Source organism: Chamaea fasciata, unplaced genomic scaffold, assembly GCF_029207755.1.
Source record: "Chamaea fasciata isolate MVZ Bird 193981 ecotype frontalis unplaced genomic scaffold, bChaFas1.0.hap1 SCAF_3, whole genome shotgun sequence".
NCBI classification, from domain to species: domain Eukaryota; kingdom Metazoa; phylum Chordata; class Aves; order Passeriformes; family Sylviidae; genus Chamaea; species Chamaea fasciata.
This window is the reverse complement of record NW_027094088.1, coordinates 45,326,005-45,345,161: the sequence shown is the minus strand read 5'-3', so window position 1 is coordinate 45,345,161 and position 19,157 is coordinate 45,326,005. Positions and strand designations below refer to the sequence as shown.

Sequence of the window (19,157 nt, the reverse complement as noted above, 5' to 3'; positions counted from 1 at the left end):
ATACTTCGAAACAGGAAGTGTTCTGTATTCACGGAGCATGATCATTGTGTTCAAGCATTTGCAAGTAAACTCCAGATTTGCAAGTCTCAAGTGGAATAAATGCTAATTTGTACATGCTATTATACAGATGTTCACAGGAAATTCGCAAAGTTCAAGAACAGTGCAATCTATATTGTTTTAACATATAGCCATAAAGTACCATCTCATCTTCCACCCTATGTTTCAAAATTCTACATCCAGTTTGTATAAATAGATTAACACAGATAGTACTGAAATCCTTACCCAATGACGATAACAATGTAAAAGAAATCTTCCCCATCTCTTAATTCTGAAAATGTTTGTTTCTAAGTTATTTCCAGTACCAGAGAAGCAGAATGTGACTATTAGGAAGTCACATATGAGTGGAACATGAATTTACTTTTAGTGTAGTGATAGGAGGGACATACAGGCTATAATTTAAAAAATCCTACATTTTATAAACTTACAAATTTGATCAAAAACATTTTTAACCTCCTCTATTTCTACACAGTTTTAGTCTAACCCTGGCCATAACCAAGAAAGGCAACCTCGGAGCCTGTGATAACCAAACCCTCTATAGCTCTCAACTTGTGCTAAAGTTCAGCCAACAACATCTACAAAGGCTTGATAAAACACATCAGTTTGAAAATACTACCTAAAAGACCCCATTGCAACTGTTAACATCTGCACAGTAACATTTTTGTGTCAGTCTTTGATAGACCATAAGTTCACCATCTACACTAACCTTTAATGCTGCAAAGTAATTAGTTTTTTTAAAGAAGTTATTGAAAAAAAATTATTGATTTTTGATCAATCATATAATTCTGCTAGAAAACAGAATGTTAACAATTGAAGAAGCCTAACTGTTATCATTTTTCAAAATTGATATTTGCACTACTACTTAATCTAGTTAATTTAATGTCATGGAAAAAAAAATCACATTTCTCTATAATATTTCTGAATAACATAGTTTTTTCATTTTGATCCAAGCACATAATTCTCAAATTGAACAACAGTCATTTATGTTTTGGACTGAAAAATCTTTACAGTCTCCAGGGGGTATTTATCTCGATTTGATGAGATAATGTTCTTTGGACATACAATACAGGCAATTCAACTGTCAAACTACTTTAAAAATTCAATAGAAGATAAAATGAGAAATATCTTTTAGTAGCACCGCAAATGTTTATTTACAGATTCCTAAGATCTAAGGCAATCTGTATCTAAAAAAACTGAGTATAGTCTCTGAGTTTAGATCCGTGTACAGCTAAGTCTTGGATGTCAGATATTTTCTTCAGAAATCCAAACTAATTTATTTCCTCTAGTGACACTATTTCGATTCTACAATAACAATGTATAGTAATTCTATTACATAGCTAACATATTTTGTGGGTTATCATCCTGTTTCCTGGGCTTTTTCTGAGCACAATATAAAAATCTACTGCCTTGCAAACACATTATATCAGTGGCAGAAATCATGGCATCCATCAATTCTTAATTTTTGTGGCTGGTTTAAAATGCACAGTGACATTTTCCAGAAACAGAACAGATATGCAGATGCATCTGATGATTTCAATAGTACACATTTTCAACTTAAAATAAAGCAAATTAACAAAGTCCACAATTTTCCACATTATCTTGATATTTTACTTTGCAGCATGCATAGAATGCAGTAGTACTATGAAATGCAATAGTGGATATGCAGTAGTGCAATAATTTGGTGATACTACATACAGATCTGATGACCCAGATAAGTAGGAGGAATACAAAATGCTACAGCAGATTTTTTTAATAATCTGGAGAGTCATTTAAAGATTCTGTTTATTAGCCTTTAAACTTTTAGACTTAGGTAAAAAAAACACCACTAGCTACGACATAGAATTCATCTAGCTCTGAACTAAAAAGACAAAATCTAATATTAGATGACTTGTGTGCATCTAATCAAGCTAATTTCTGTGCCATGCCTTCCCCCACTACTCAGTAACTGCAGTGCATGAATTCAGGTAACTAGAATTGGCAACAGTGGCTTAAATGCAGATGATACAAAACTGGGAGGAGCTGTTGACTCCCTTGAGGGCAAGGAGGTCCTGCAGAGAGACCTCCACAAATTATAGGCCTGGGAAATCACCAGCTGTATGAAATTCAACCAGGGAAAGTGCTGGATTCTCCACTTGGGATGGGGCAAGCCTGGATGTACCGACAGACTAGGAAATGGGACACTGGGAAGCAGCTCTATGGAAAGGGACCTGGAGGTCCTGATTGTTGAACATGAGACACCAGTGCCCTGCCAGGAGGACCAACCCTAGCCTGGGGGACATCAGACCCAGTATGGCCAGCCAGGCAAGGGAGGGGACTGTCTCCCTCTGCACTGGGGCAGCCTCACCTCAAGTGCTGGGGGAACTTCTGAGTACTTCAATATAAGAAAGACAATTGAACTGTCAGAGAGAGTCCAAAGAAGGGCAATGAAGATGGTGAAGGGCCTTGAGGGAAGACATTTGAGGAGCAGCTAAGGTAACTTGGTCTGTTCAGCCTGGAGGAGACTGAGGGGAGACCTCACTGCAGTTACAGCTTCCACATTCAGGGAAGAGGAGGGGCAGGCACTGATCTCTTCTCTGTGATGACGGTGACAGGACCTGAGGGAATGGCCTGAAGTTGTGTCAGGAGAGGTTCAGGTGGGATATTAGAAAAAAGGTTCATCACCCAGCAGGGTGGTTGGGCACTGGAACAGGCTCTCCAGGGAAGTGGTCACAGCACCAGGCCTGACAGAGCTCAAGAAAGGTTTAGACAATATTCCTGGGCACAGGGTGTGACTCATGGGAATGGTGCTGTGCAGGGTCAGGAGTTAGACTTGATGAATCTTTATGAGTCCCTTCCAATTCAGCTTATTCTGTGAGTCTGTGAAACTTATAAAATCATTTGGGAGAATCCAGTATGATTAAGAAATCAACCTCAAGAAAATGATCAGCATATACTTTGTCATGGTTCCAAAGTGAGCACATCCTACTACAATGCACTAAAGCAAGGTTATTTAAAAGATCTAACACCTATTTTCATTTTGAACATAACTAAGTTTATCGGTGCTTAACTTGATACTAATCATACACGGTTTAAATAATGTTCAGCTGTTCAGACTCTTGATATGTAATGGTACACTAAGAGTTCCTGCAGATTGCTTCATAGCTGGTATGATTACACTACAATTAAAATGTTTTGACACATTAATTTAACTGAGGTTTTGCATTTAATTTGGTGGGGAAATGAACTACAACAAAACCTAGGTATCTTCTCTGTTAATCATATATTTTTAAGTACTGCTGCATGCTACACCAAATATGATACCTATGCCCACTTACCTTAAATCTGTAACCTGAACTCCTCAGAGGACCAAAATCTTTTTAGTAACAAAAATAGAATACATACATGTTTTTACACTTATATCTAGTACCTACTTCATGTTTCTATATACTCTTCACAGCATTATTTCTTCATAAAACAGCATTTAGGATAAAAATAACAAGCTCGTATAATTTTTTCCTGATTGACTTTAAAAAAATTTTTTTCCACACTCCATGAAAAGTAGGAAAGAGAGGAAAATAGTTACGTAGAGCACCTAATACAGTCATGAGACTGAAGAAGTGGAGAGAAGGAAAGCAAAATTAGATTTAATGGAATTTCCCATAGGCAGTACTTATTTGGGACTTCTGTAAGAGCACTGTCAGTCAGCACATGTAAAGAAAACCAGGAATAACTGTTTTCATTGACTTACTCCCCCAGTCAGTTGAACATCTTGTTCCACGAACAAATAGGAAGTGGAAAAACTCACTATGTGCTTTCTGTGCTGAGAGTTAGACTGAAAATTTCAGCACCAAATAGCTTTAATACCAGAATTTTTGTTCAAAAATGCCCAAGTACTGTTGGTTTCCACATTATTTCAGTGGGAAGGTGTTTAAAACCTTACTAATTTTGGGGAATGATGAAAAATGCAGTTCCATTAGTACATTGAAACCAATGTGCTGAATCATACTATGCAATTAACAAAGAATTAAGTTGGAAGGTACATACTGGTCCATACTGCCAGCCAAGTTCAATCTTATTCATAACCCAAAGTTCATGGATGTTCTCTGCTAATTTTTCTCTGATCCTTTCCAGGTGGGGAGGCAAAACAATCTAAAGAGAGAAGAGGTAAGAGAGAAGAGGCTATTACAAATAAGTTGCTTGACACACCTCCCAAACTTTCATAACAGACAAACTTCATACAAAACAGACCAGATGTCTCAATAAATCCCAAGAGAAAACCCAGTTTGGGACAAAGTGTAAATTGAACCAAAATTCAAAATTCGAATGAAGGAAAATAGGCATGTAATATGTGTGTGTTTAAAAAGGAAAATGCAATCTTTCTATTTCCATACCTGGCTAGTATCTACAGGAACTGGAGTGAAAGCTGCTTGTGAGAGAGAGACAGTGGGACCCAGTAGGTCTCTTGTGTAGCTTCGATCTTGTTTGTACTCTCGGCTGTGCTCCACTTTCAGCTTCTCTTTTGGTAGGACAGCTTCAAAGCATGGAGCATACCCAGGTGGAGGAAGGAACTTGAACTCTCCATGGCGACCTCCAAGCAAGAAACGAACCCTGTAAACATCAGAATTACTTTAGATAACCTAGACATCTCTGGTGGAAAGCCTAATCAGTCTCTAAGCCTAAAGAATATTAAATGCTATTTAAAAAAAAAAAAAAAAAAAAAAAAAAAAAAAAAAAAAAGGAGGGGCAGGGGAAATGTCAATGTTGTAGCTTCTTTTCATTGTTTACAGTTCAGCTTTCTTTAACTGCTGCTGGAGTTTATGATATAAGAAGTCAAATGAACACAGGAAAAGTAAATAATTCTTTTTTCTGGTTAATTTTACTTCACTGAAGGCATTTTAAAGCACAGGACCAATAATCTCAGACAGAGAATCAGTTTACTCAGCACACCTATAAAGTAAGCAGCAGGCTACTGAGTCTCCGAAGGCAGAGATTAAAACCCAGAGTAATCAATCATGCACTTCAGAAACCTCTCCATTGAGGAGGTTTCCATTCAATCTCATTTGAGAAATGAACCTAAAACCCTGTGGTTTTTTCTTTTCTCTCATAAAACACTAAATCCTTAGGACATAATGCAAAAACCCCTAAACTTCCTTCCCTAAAACTTTTATTTGTCATATTAATAGAAACACAGGGGAAAGCACTCTTTTATTCATAATAAAATGGTAAATATGTCATGGCTATTTATTACTGAAAAATTCAATCAGTGAGGTAATAATGGTGTAGCAATGACAATATCAATGTGACATAGCAATGACACAATACTGAAAAATCTTCCTAGAACACTGTCATCCTGAAGGAATCAAAAAACACCTGAAGAAATAGCCTTAAACCAGAAGAATTTTACATCTTTTCTGTTTACTGAGTATCTTACAAGATTTTTGTTATGCTATACCAAAACACCCTCAAAAACTGCATGCAGCGCACAAATAATATGTCAATAATTTATCTGATAACAGAAATAAAGCATGTAGGTTTATAGCTTTGCATTTTGTAGCATGCAGATCTGTAATTTTACTACATTTTATCTCCTATCAAAAGCAAAGCCTAAAGAAGTGTATTTTGCATCTGGAATAAGAGATGGGTGCGTGCTCTGTTTGATAACTCTTAGTTTCTGTGGTATTCTTTGAATGATCCCTCAGAGAACATTGCTCCGCCTCCAACAGAAATCAGTTTCCAGCCTTCACCTTTGCCAGTCCTGATAAAGTTGGTCTCCCTGCTGGAACATCATGCAATCTTTTTTAATATGATAGTCTCAAACTGCTCAATACATGGAAGCAGATGTTTGGCACCTCAAGTGTGACTTGAAATTTTATAGAAAACCAAGACAGCAACCAAAATACAGACTGATTTACTATTAACTCATGCTGCAGAAAAGGAAGTGTATGACCACTATTTCTTAAGGTAAGTGCAGATAATACCCCTTTAAATAATAGTTACTGCCTCATAATAGGTGAGTTATGGAAAATATATTTTTAATACCAAAGGCTGATGCAAAATGCTGCCCTGGAGTGAATGTGTAGCAATGTGTCAGCAAAGAAATTATTTAGAAGCTGTTTCTAAGGTACGTTAGAAACCAGCAGAATACACTTGTGTGCTAAAAAACAACAGATACACTGTGTCTTCAGGACTTGTTTGTAGCTCTCACTATCTAAGAACTGGAACTTTGCCAAAAAGTCAGATGTCAGAAAGAAAAATGAGAGCAGGCAGCTAGGGAAATATTCGGCAAATTCATTTATACAGAAAACAAACAAACAAACAAACAAACAAAAACCTCCATGGGATGCTAACTTTATTCCTGCAGAGAAGCTGACAACTGGGAAGAAGAGGCCATCTATGTTGAAGTTTTCAAACATTCCTTGAACTGGCTGACCATTTATTCGGAAAGAGATGCTGGGGGCACTCAGGTCCAAACAGCAGCTAATAACATCATCAGTTCTTAACAGGTGTTGGTTGGGAGAATTTACTGTTCGTGCTACACAACCTATGGAAGTAATAGAGACACATTTAGTGAAAGTTATGAAAACCACACTGGTTTTCAAAGCAGCTTAAAAAGGAGAAAAACATCATTATAGAGCACAAACACATTAATACACAAATATCTAACCTATGACATCCATGACCTGATTTTAAGCTTGCAATATGGTGAATAGCAGCATACAGTCACACAAACACAGCTATTTCAATCATAAGTAATAAAACTCAATTACATTTAATGTGAGAATAATTACTGATATCCATATAAAGAGTCAAAACCGAGAAAACTGTTTTATTCCCTACATTACAGAAGTGCAAACTGAAAACAGCCATTAGTACCTAATAAGAAACCTAGTATACTTTTCTAAAGAATGCTTCATTATTTAGACAAAAAAAACTATCTCACTTTGAATTATTTGCAGAAAATTAGATACTCCCTGTTAATGGCCACATCATGGTACTCATCCAAATTTACATGAGATGATGAAATTCAGTTTCAGAATTAAACTGTAAACCAGCATTTTTCATTATAAACGAAAATAGCTGCGCTTTTAAGGCATATATATTCAGTAATATATATATTTTTAATCAGTTTTTATGAATTCTAAAGGATTATTCTATCTTACACCAAATTCTATTTACACAAGCACACCTGCTTCCCAAGAGAAACAAGCTACAGAATTCAAATATAAGAAAGTGATTGCGTCTGAAATTTACTGCTATCTACAGTACAAAATTTTTGGAAAACCATGGAAGCTGTTTGAAAACATGTCTACACATGTTTTCCAAAAATAACTTACGCACTGTCTGCAAGAGACTTCACAATGCATACTAAGAACAGAGTACTAACTTTGTAACTAAGGTGTCCAACTTTCGTAAACATGAAAGACTTAACTAGCACTACATCTCCACGAAGAGGCTGATGACATACGGTTTTAACAGAAGCAAAAATAATAAAATCTCAGTAATTTTTTCTGAAAAGTGAATTTTTATGCACATATCTCCCCGACCCCTGAGGAAAAATAAAACACCAGCACTTCCAAAACTCTGTAAATGAAAAATGACTTTGTGATACTGCCAGATGAAAATACCACAGCTGAGAGCATAAAATAAATCATGGAAAGGGACAATTACTTAATGGCAGGGATAACTAAACTCTAAAAGAGCTACCAATGAAGAATGGATATTTCATCCACTTAAAGAATACCACTTGAAATCAGATGCCTTTTTAGACACTAAAATATAGGCAAATATAGGTTATGGAGATCAATGCAGGGCTGACTGCTAACAGAAATATGTATTGGTCATTGATGACTACACAGTGGATTAAATGATCTAAATGCCTTTTCTGGCCCTAGGTTTTAAGGATCTATGAGTTCCACTTCACAATAGGTCATTTCAGGACTGAAGAACCAAATGTAAATTATATGTGATTCTCAAATAGGCTTTGTCCAGAAAAGAAACATGAGGGCAGAAATTGTTGTTGATATTCATTAATACAGTAAATGTTTCATATTAAGGAGGTTATTCTTAAAATGCCATTGCAGAGACTTATCAAGATGCAGCCTGAGATTGTGGAAGCAAAGGCCATGATTTTCAATATGCAACAACTTAAAGTTCTTCCATGTTTGAGAAGTATGTATGTGTTACACAATAGTATCAGTGAAGAAAGAAGACAAAAATCTTTTCAAATCTGCCAGCTGCATCCACAACAGATAGAAAAATTAGCAGATACAAATGTGGTCTGACTTTTTTTCTTTTTTGGCAGGATTGCTGACTTTAGAACCACAAACAACTGTTCATTTTTTCTGTTGTTACATTTCTGACTGAAAAGTTTGCAGTGGGTAGAAAAATAATTTTGATTGTCAGTAAACTTTTGTTTCCTCTCTGAAAGTGACCTTAAGTACAAAAGCTATCTTGGTTAGCTCATTATTTTCTGGTTTTTCTGTAATAATGCTTCTTCTGCCCAACTTAGTCACGATACTTGTAATGATACCATTAATTATGCATCATTGCTCCAAAGTAATTCTCACTATACATGAGAGACTAAGTAGAAGCTTCTTTCCTAAGATGCCACTCCAGTTGATATGCTATTATTTATTAATAAAATTCATTGCTATTTTGATTGGAAAGTTCTTTTGGAATGTAAAACTCTATTCTTTTTCAAGTATCAAGCCACTATACCTCAAAACTGCAAAAACTTTGGATGATGCAGCTGACTCACTAAATTATCTCTCCTGTCTGCTAAGGTGCTTTAGAAAAGCTGTTCATATCTTTATACTGGAAAGAACTGCCAATCCAATGAGCCTTTCCCAGTTTCCAGGCAGTTCTCTAGTTCACCACTGCCCAACAACCTCTCAAAAGTCAAAAGAAAAACTAATTTTCTCAGCAAGGTGAAATCATAGTAACATCTCCTTACAAGAAGTTCAGGACTGTCCAACTGTAGGACTATACATTCTAAATGATATCTGGGAATCTTTTTGCAAAAATTAAAACTTGTGAAAAAGATTAAGAAAAAGGGAACAAGCTATCATTATTCTAATTTTGTTGAGCTAACCCAATTTGAAGAGAGAATAAGGCATTTGTGGAATCAAGAGTAAATAAAAATGCTTTAGAAACTGAGTACAGCTTTCTCTAACACTAGAATCTTCATGCATAAATTACTATTAACAAAGAGATCCAAAGTAAACCAAAAAGATTTTAAACATGAATACCTGAGCAAATACATTATATGCAAACTAGAAATGTGATTCTACAAGTCTTGCAATAACCAGTCTTAATGTATGCAAATAAAACATCACTACATTAAAAGTATCTTGTTTTAAATGTTTGGCAAATAACATATTTAAAAATCTTCTTCACCTCTAAAGTATCTCTGAACTTCTAAAGACCCATAATAAAATACTGGCTGGAAAAATTAAACCAAAAATCAAAAATGAAGAGTCCTGTTACTTAAATCTCTCAGACTTTTCTTACACTACCACATAGGAATTTCAAATCCAGATGGCTTTTGTACTTCAATTTTTGCAGCTTTGAAGTTTTTAAATAAAATTTTCATAGTCACCATGAACATACAGTCTCCCTATCACCCAACCCCCAAAATCTCAGGCTGAAACGTAATTATTAGTCTACCTTCATCACTTCATATAAACCATTTTTTTTCAATGCACAATGACAATTTAAATCATATCCTGATACAGGGCACTGTTTCTGTATGTTCCGTGACAGCTGAAAAAATTTAGTTCACTTTGCTGCTGTTTAAACCAAATTCACTGGGATTGCAAACACAACTATAATTTTTAAACAAAAACAAACAAACAAAAAAACCCACAACAACCACAAAATATCCAACAGAATACCTGACCACAGATGCAGACCGTCAAAGCCATAGGAATATAAGTCATCACCAACACCATTTCCTCCCCATTCCGCTCCTCCCCCTGGGTAGGGTGAGTAGCCTTCTGTTGAAGCCCAGCCCACTCGTAGATGAGTTGATTCTGCAGTCACAAAGGGCTCTAGATGGTCCACCATCAGTTCATAGTACCATTTTCTGTATTGGGCTGAGCCCTCACTAATCCCCAAGAAGATGTTGGGTCGCATGCTTAAACAGAAAGAATAAAAATAGTTACTAAAATCTTATCTCAAGGACAAGATTAACTGCTGCATACTTTTCATTGACTCAAATTTCAAGCTTGTTTTGTGTGATTAAAATAACTGAAGTAATTTTACTTCATGGAATCACATAGATTACCAGGCTGGTAAAGACTGCAAGAATCATCTAGTGCAACCTCCCTTGACAAAAGCACAGTCAGGACAAGATGGCCCAGCACACTGTCCTGCTGAATCTTGTAAGTGTCCAATATTGGGTAATCCACCATTTCCCCAGCAAGATTATTCCAACGACTGATTCTTCTCATAATGAAAAGTGTTACTCTTTTCTCCAGTCAGAATCTCCCCAGGAGATACTTGTACCCATTACCCTTTGGCTTTTCCATGTGGCTCCTGGCTGCACCTGTTCCTCTAACTGGAAAAATGGGTGAAAATGGGAAACGCTCTGATAGTTTTCCCTTCCACTCCCAAAGCTTTATAGTTGTTCCTGAGTCTATCCAGGTTTCAGCTTGCTGGGCCATTTATGCTCCCATGAGAAGAGTAATGATGGATAGCAATCTGTGCTCTGGACAAGTAGAGGCACCCTCTAGGCAACATCTCAGACTTCAGCTCCCAGAAGGCAGTATATTTAGTTATTTATTCATTCATTTATTCTGGTGAAAAATGGTCTATACATTTTACGTAAAAAAAAATGTTTGCTTCAGTAACTGAGACAGTATTCTCACTCAGATGCCAACAGTAATTGGTTTATGTGTTTGAACAATTAGTAGATGCTAAATACTGCAAAAAAAATCACAGCTATTCACCACTTACCAACATAAGGGTAGTAAGTACACACTACAGGTTTGATTTTACATAGTAAACTGCATTCTGTAACACTGATTATCCATTCAAGAGAATAACATTTAAAAATATACAAAAGTGAGAGTCATTCTATTTCAAAATTCTCTTGTACCTCTTCCTTCTTTGTTCCAAGTCCTACATAAAACTCAGTAATTTGCAGTAGTTGGAGAAATCCTTAATATCAGTGTGATGCTACTACTGCTACTAGTTTTACAGTACTTCACAAGACTACTTACAAAAGGCAAGCTACTACTGTGCTTATTTAGTATCCAGCCGAAGAGCAATATGTAGAGTCATATCTAAAGGTCATGATGGGGAAAAAAAAAGGAAAAAAACCTATGCTTTTCTAATTTGATTTTGTGGATAATATTGAATATAGACTCTCATCCCAAAAAAATCTGTCTCCAGACAGTCATTTCTGTGTCAGCTTTGTACTACGAAAGACATTCAACCTTAAATTAAAGCCGTAGAGCACAGAACTAGCTATATTTCTTCAATGGTTGGTTACCCATATTGCAAAAAATCTTTTAAACTTCTAGACTGACTGTATGTAGTCTTCATATTCCTCTACTAGATTGGGTTATTACTTGTATAAATATTTTCTTTCTCCATTCAGGCTGACTAATCAACAAAAGTGTAGCTCTAAGCTAGTCCCAGTGTGGTTTCTGATAAAGAGAATGCAGGGGGAGGCAGAAGGGCTGGTATGGGTGGATAAATACAAGTCAGTGTAAAAGCAGACTTTACTGATCTGGTTGCTTATAAAACAGCAAGTTTTATCAGATAAGACCAATAAGCTTTCCTTCTAAAAGCATACGGGTTGTCTTTTGCCAAATGTTTAAGTATAGATACTATTGACATTGTTCCAAGTCAAAAATTTAATGTCCTTTAAAACAAAATGTGTTTGACAAAAGCTATCTTCCAGAAAATTTATATTATTTTTAAATTATTAGCAAGATCACCAACTGAATTTTTTCTGCCTGAACACAGAAGCACCTTATTATGCTTTTGTCCAGACTTCAAAATTTAATCAACCCAATCAGCTGAATTCTTCTTGTTCAAAAGAGGTTTGTGAATAGAGTTTTCCAGTTCCCTGAATAAGTACATTAAAAAGCAATATCTTAGAAAGTTCCAGTAATACCTTAGAAAGTTTTTTTTGCAAAATATTTTTGGATCAAGGTATACATGTCTTAGTTTAACACTAAATTTCTTTAGTGATTCCTTGGTCTTACTGACTTTTGAAAAAATAATTTTTTTCTTATAACTTCAAGAATAAGAATCTTCTCATTCACAGCTTCCTAATGCAAGGCAAAAATATGGTATAACTAATTTGCTTTTTCCACCACCTTATTTGGGAAAGACAAGTCTATGTTCCTTGTATAAGATCCAAAGTCATCCCAGAAGCTCAATCATGAACTGGAGAATCATTGAGGCTAGGAAAGACCTCCATGATCATCAAGTCCAACCCTTTGATCAACTATCTTCATGAAAACTAAACCACAAAACTAAGTGCCATGTCCTGTCATTTCTTGAACACTTCCAGGGATGATGGCTCCACCGCTTTGCTCGGCAGCCTGTTCCAATGCTTAACCACTCTTTCCATGAAAAAATTCTTCCTGATGTCCAATCTGAACCTCTCCTGGTACAGTCTGAGGCTATGTCCTCTTGACCTGTCACTGGTTGCTTGGGAGAAGAGGCCAACCACCAGCTGGCTACAACCTCCTTTCAGGGAGTTGTAGAGAGTGATAAGGTCTCTCCTGAGCCTACTTTTCTCCAGAGTAAACAAACCAGCTTCCTCAGATACTCTTCATAAGACTTGTGCTCCAGAGCCTTTACCAGCTCCATTGCCATTCTCTGGACACACTCCAGGACCTCAACGTCCTCCTCGTAGTGAGAGGCCCAAAACTGAACACAGTATTCCAGGTGTGGCCTCACCAATGCCAAGTTAAAAGAGACAGTAAGTTCCCCAGATCCTTTAGCTTTTAATAGCCTTCCTATAATATACAGTGTGGGTCTTTTATGTTTTTCAGCATCTAATAAATCCTATGAACCCTGAACTATAAGTACCATTTCTGTGTTTCATTTTCATTCTCAATCAATGATTGACTTTCAAAAATAAACAAGTTTGAAACAGAAGATCCCACAGATCTTCACGCAAAGCCATATTCTTTGGCCTCAGCATCAATTAAAACTCTGGAAAAACATTTACTTAACAATACTTGTAAAGGATACTTTATCAATTTAAGATGGTACTAGCTTCATCTGGTTTTAATGTGTGCTTGAAAGTAGCTTCTAAAATGCTGTCAGTAGAAGGAAGGATGAAGGCACTCTAAATATTCTAGGTAGTGTTGAAAGTGTTCAGCACTAAATTCTAAATTTTGACTAAAGGTGACTAGGAAATCCTCACAAGATCATAAATATAAAGGCAATCACAGGACATTAAGTTGGCAATACTTGAATGCACTGTTAGATCTAGACCATAATCTTTAGAAGAGACTACAGCTTTGCAGACTTAAAACAGTTTAGGGCAGCTATAGCTTGTGACAGCTCTCTCTGACACAAGTTTCAAATTTAATCACTACAGCAAAGGGAATTTAAAATCCTAGTAAGAATAAAATATCATAACAAAAGTTTTGGAAGTAAAAGATTTTTCTGTACTGACTATTTCTTTTAAGCATAAGTTGGGTTTTTTTCGCTTTGTTCATACATAGAGATTTTTTTCTTTTTCTTTGTACCTGCTCACATGGTTGACAAGGCGTGTCTGTAAGAGCAGATCTCTTCCTGGCAGGAGATTATCACAGATTAGATGTTGATTAGACCGCACAGCTACTCCATGACAAACACAGAGAGAACACAAAACATCCAAAACCTGAAAAAAAAAAAAAGATTCCTTTAATCTTAAATACTTTTTTATTATAATGGTTAATTACTTCAGGCAATATAATGCTCTATATCTTGTTACTGGAAGACATGTAATGGTATGTAATTCATCCAACACAGTGGTTTTATTTTAGAACAATTCTGAAATTCTCATAACATTAAAACATTCTTCCCACTTCCCTCATGAATTGTTATGCATCAATGTTTTTGCCAAAGAGAAGGTAATATTTCTCTTTGCTTCCTCAAACTGCCCATAATATATTCCAGGATACGTTTCATTCCTCATTATCAAAACAGGATTAAAGTATCTGAAATTAACTTCCACACAGTAGAATGAGCTTGCTTTGTTCATCTAAATATAATTGTTTAGTCTTTATCTACCTTATGGTTTCTTCCATGCTTGTCCAAAAGGCAGATGATTGATTTAATATGTCCTTCCTTAATAATGTTCAGAGCCTCTGGGCTTTCTACCAACACACAGTGTAAAACTTCTAGAATTCCTGGGAGGAAAAAAGAATTATTTCATTGAAGTGCATATAAAATCATAACTGTACACAATAGCTCATAATCATGAAACAGTTTCAAAAATCATTGTATATGACAAACAAACCCAAGCAGCAGTAGACAAAATCATGCATATGTAAACAGAAAATGCAGATAGATAATGAGCTAGAGGTGAACTTCCAAAGTGATTCTCTAGTCCTGAAGGTCTAAGCACAAGAAGCCTTAATTATAAACAAAAGAACATACTAAACCTGAATTTGGCAGTGGTATGAACTGTGTTACATAGATGTGCACTTCCATGATTCTACCATTCTATGAATACTGACACTAACAATATTGTTAAAAAGGACAAAACCCAAGAGTCATGAAAACCTGCTAAAAGAGCAGATGCTCTGTAGCTACATAGCAGTAGCACAGTCCACCCAGCCTGCCCACTAGACGAGGTCAGGGGTCACTGACCATGGTAAAAGCAGCTGGGGAGGTTAAAAAGGTGCTACAAAAGGATCCTTAATCTAAACGGGTAATCTAGAACATGATCAATAACTTTGTGTGTCACAGTGATCTGGGAATGCACAGAAATCATTACATTCAAAACATGGTAACTGGAGGTTTGCCATCTCTCATTGTAGCACTGAAACATACTTTACCAGTATGTATAGTAATCCAACACTAAGTGACACCACCTAAGTGTGGCAACCATATCCTTGGAATTTTCTGTAGGGAGAGTCATAACCTTTTGTCTAAAAATAGTACACAGCGTTCATTTTTAGTCTTAACATTTTCAATAACAGAAATAAAAATATTTTGAAGATGTAAACATTCAATATTAAATGCATTTTATCAATTAGATCCAGCTGTCCCAGCACCTTCTTGAATTACTATGGCATCTGAATGCTAATTACCAAATATGTTTTGTTCCCTGTGTTTCAGAAAATATCCCATACAAGTGTGCTGTGTCTATTTGGACTTATTCACTTTTAGATTATCTACATTAAAGACAACTAGCCTTGTTCCAATTCCATTGGAGTTTCTCAGGGCAGTGAAGCAGTAGGCATTTGAATCTAACACAATTAAACAGTATGATATGCAGAGGTCATGGTAAGGAGAGTGAAAATTTTCTTAATGACTAACAGATGAAGGGAAGCATTTATTTTCAGGACAATATGTTGACTCCTCTAATGTCATACAGTGGAATACAAGAATAAAATTCATGCACTTAAAAAAAAAAATCCTCAAAACCTGGTATTATTTGGTTCCAAAAACCTTTACTTGGAAGATATTCATGTTAAAGAAACTTCCCTGTCCAACCATTCAGGAGCCACTCTATTCGGACACTAGTTGCCCTGGGTAGTAAACCTCCTGATATGCTGCAAGAACTCTGAATGTACTAATACCTGAAATACTCATTTGTTCTGAGTTTTCTGCTAGGAACTAGGCCATCACTCTTGCAAAATCTGAGCTTGGACCATGGACCCTTTAGAGCTTCAAAACCCACACTTGCCAGCCAGACTAGGTTTCCTCCCAGCTTGACCCCAAGTTTCTCATAGCAGAGTCTCAGATGTCCCAGCCCTTAAAATAATTTCACTGTGGTGCAACGACTAACAGAATAACTCAACCTGAGTGCTACCAAGGACTGATCCCCAACACAGGAACCTGAGATTATCTCAGCTGCTTGGAGCATGGTACTAATAACACCAAATCTGTGGGTTCAATCCCTGTACAGACCATTTACTTAAGAGCTGGACTCAGTGAATCTTTATGGCACCTTTCAACTCAGAACTATCTGTGAGCACCTGGGCTTTTATACCTTTACCATCTAAGCATGTGGAATCTGGGGCGCCTTTGACTCCTGCCATGTCTCTGAGTATCACTACCTGGGCCACAGGTTCCTGGGACTTTTGTTATGCTAAGAGTTAGCATTTCAAGGCTTCTCATCTCACCCAGAGCTCAACCAGCAGCTCAACTGCAGGCTGCAAGCAGGCATTTCCTGCACTGAATGTATTCCTCAACACTAGAAAACTAACTTCTTGTATTCTATTTTTTTTACCTATGTTTTAATGCCTTTAAAATTACAGTAGGGCTAGTTAATCCCATCTGGAATATATTTCACAGTGAAAAACTAATATTATCTTAATTTATGGATTGAAGAGACAGCCGAAGCATTTGCATTGCAGCTCTGTGATATCTCACTTCTAATATGGTCTACTCTCAGACATATTTCTACTTGGACAGAAAATAATTTTCCTCCTTTTGCTTCAGTGAAGCTTGGGAAATGAATCAATTTCTGATCTAATTTGTACAATCAATTCACAGTTGCTATTTATATATTTAATGCCTTCATTCTGTTTTCATAACACTTTTAGTTCCAGGAGAAGAAAAAAGTGAAAACGGGAATTTTATACATAATAGTTGGTAGCATCAAATCTTTATTGCAATACATTCGAGAAAACACATGCAGGAGATGTAACTGACAACTTTAACATTGAAGGTGAACTTAATTTTGATGTGATTAACAGAACATGGTGTTTCTTCCTCATAAACACCTTACCTTAGGAAAAAATTATTTTATATGAATGAATGTATCCAAGTATTCTTAGTTTAAAGGTTTAATATTAGCCAGTATTTATCCCTATTGACGATCTACCATGGTAAATTAAAACAGTGAATATCCTCAGCCCATCAAGCCAAATAAAGCTTAAAATCTAGCAAGCAACCATCCCACATAAAATCACAAAATTACATTTACATACTAAAAGCTAAACCTACTGTGCCACTCAAGATAGCTAAAGCACAGCCTAATTAGCATCTGTTATAACTGACTCCCTCTAAACCAGGAAAAGTCTTTATTATAAAATCAGTTTTGGAGGCAATATGGAAGTAATGTTACCAATACACACGGGGATGGAGTACAAGTGGCCCAGTTCCCAGCAGAAAACTCAGAACAAATGAGTATTGCAAATATTAATACATTCAGAGTTCTTGCAGCATGTCAGGAGGTTCACTACCCAGAGCAACTAGTGTCAGAATACTCTGCAGTTTACAGAAGGCATCTCATACCTTACTTACCGTTATAAAAAATTAAGTTTTTCATTTTCAAATATTTTTGGTTTGAAATTAAAATTTAAAAATATATACGTACATAATAGAAACCATATAACAGCATTTTTAGAGCTTGTCGTAAGAAATTTCATCTTGAACCTCCAAAAGCTGAGCAAAAAGTTCTGCATTATTTCTGAAAGCCATTACCCTGAGAGTTTCACGTGTAAAATTAGGTCTTTTAGGAAACAGTTTCACCACTAAGATCTTGCGATATACATTGAAATTAAGCAGTTTGCAATCAAATGCGAGGCAAATGCATAATTGTGAGATCATTCTCCATAAATTAATGCTGTCACACTAAAGGTGGAGCACAGTGGAAAAATAATTTAACTTAAGATTTTGAGATTTTTCAAATGCTTGTTTCAGTTCAAATTCAGTTACTCAAATGCTCAATAGAGCAAAGATATCACAGCATCTACAGAGCAGGTTCCCCAAATAATAATGTAAACCAACACAAATTACATTCAGTTACGGCATCTATTTAGTTAGGATCACCAACCCTGGTGTACCAGCTGCAATGACAGGATGATCTGCAAACCCCTAACGAGACACCCGAGCTGTAAGCAGCCATCTGTCTGAGGCACCAGCTGAGAACTAAAAGAGTGATACAGGCAAAAACTCCCATGTTCCTGTTGCCTCACCTCTTGAGCTGCTCAAGCATTCAGAGCATAAACATATCAGCCTAAAACAGATCAGGTGCATCCCAGAAGTAGGAAGTAATCCTATAGTAAAACAGATCCCCTGCCCTAAGGCCATAGTTCTGCAACTAATACTAAACAAAACTGCAAAAGCACTTCCATAAAATATTGCTGCCTGGAGATGCTCACATGAGCAAATGCTTCCAAGTCTCTATACCAGTCTCAGCCCCAAGATTCACTGACTTTTAAACTCTGCTTGTCCCAAGAGCTGACAAAGGGAAAAATCTTCAAGAGGAGAAGCATCAGTGTGTAACTGCTCTTTACAAGTGCAATCAACCGCTGCAGATCTTGTCAGTCAGCTTGTGAATGCCATGTCAGTTTACCCTCAGCTCTGAGAGGGAGGACACTCCTGCCACCGACTTTTGACAGTATTTTCCCATGTTGTTGGTCAGTTCATCTCAGGAACAGATTTATGGCAAATAAACAAAACACCCACGAATGTTTAATGACAAGGCTGAGGGGAACACAAACACCTTGTTTACTATAGGACACATCTGTTCTCACAGCTGCTTCTGATCCATTGAATATAACCGAGGTAAAAAAATTTAATAATGTATGCCAAATGGTGAACGGCACTGAGACAATTCGTGGAACTACATGGAATACTCAGCAATATCTGGGTATTTCTTATTTATAAATGCCACCGTAAAAGGCTGTGCTATGCCTGTAACTTTTTTTTTTTTTTTAAACGTTTACCAGTCTAACATAAAACAAAGAACTTTTGCAATGGGGGACATACTTCCCTCCTGGCCTTAATATTTCAAAGACTCCTGAGCACACCATCAATCTCACTGGCAGACGTATGATGGAGGAGTGGAAAGAATCATATGAGAAATGCAATTTCAGTTCCTGAGGACAACTCTTTAATCAATCATTATGTTCCTTCCAGTTCATGGAATTACACATGACACTAAACCAAGAAGATGATGGGAATAAGTTACAAATATGTAACTGGAG

General features: G+C 36.4%; 1 protein-coding gene across 2 annotated transcripts in view; it reads right to left on the bottom strand.

Annotated features, from left to right (window-relative positions):
* The window catches only part of RYR2 (ryanodine receptor 2), a 376,644-nt gene that overhangs the window by 162,308 nt on the left and 195,179 nt on the right, over positions 1-19,157 (bottom strand). For both annotated transcript variants that reach the window (XM_066178844.1, XM_066178845.1), the window contains 6 exons: positions 14,281-14,399; positions 13,755-13,888; positions 9,930-10,171; positions 6,385-6,577; positions 4,428-4,644; positions 4,081-4,185 (listed from right to left, as the gene is read on the bottom strand). In XM_066178844.1, coding sequence (XP_066034941.1) covers positions 4,081-4,185; positions 4,428-4,644; positions 6,385-6,577; positions 9,930-10,171; positions 13,755-13,888; positions 14,281-14,399 — 1,010 coding nt within the window. The remainder of the gene's footprint in view (positions 1-4,080; positions 4,186-4,427; positions 4,645-6,384; positions 6,578-9,929; positions 10,172-13,754; positions 13,889-14,280; positions 14,400-19,157) is intronic.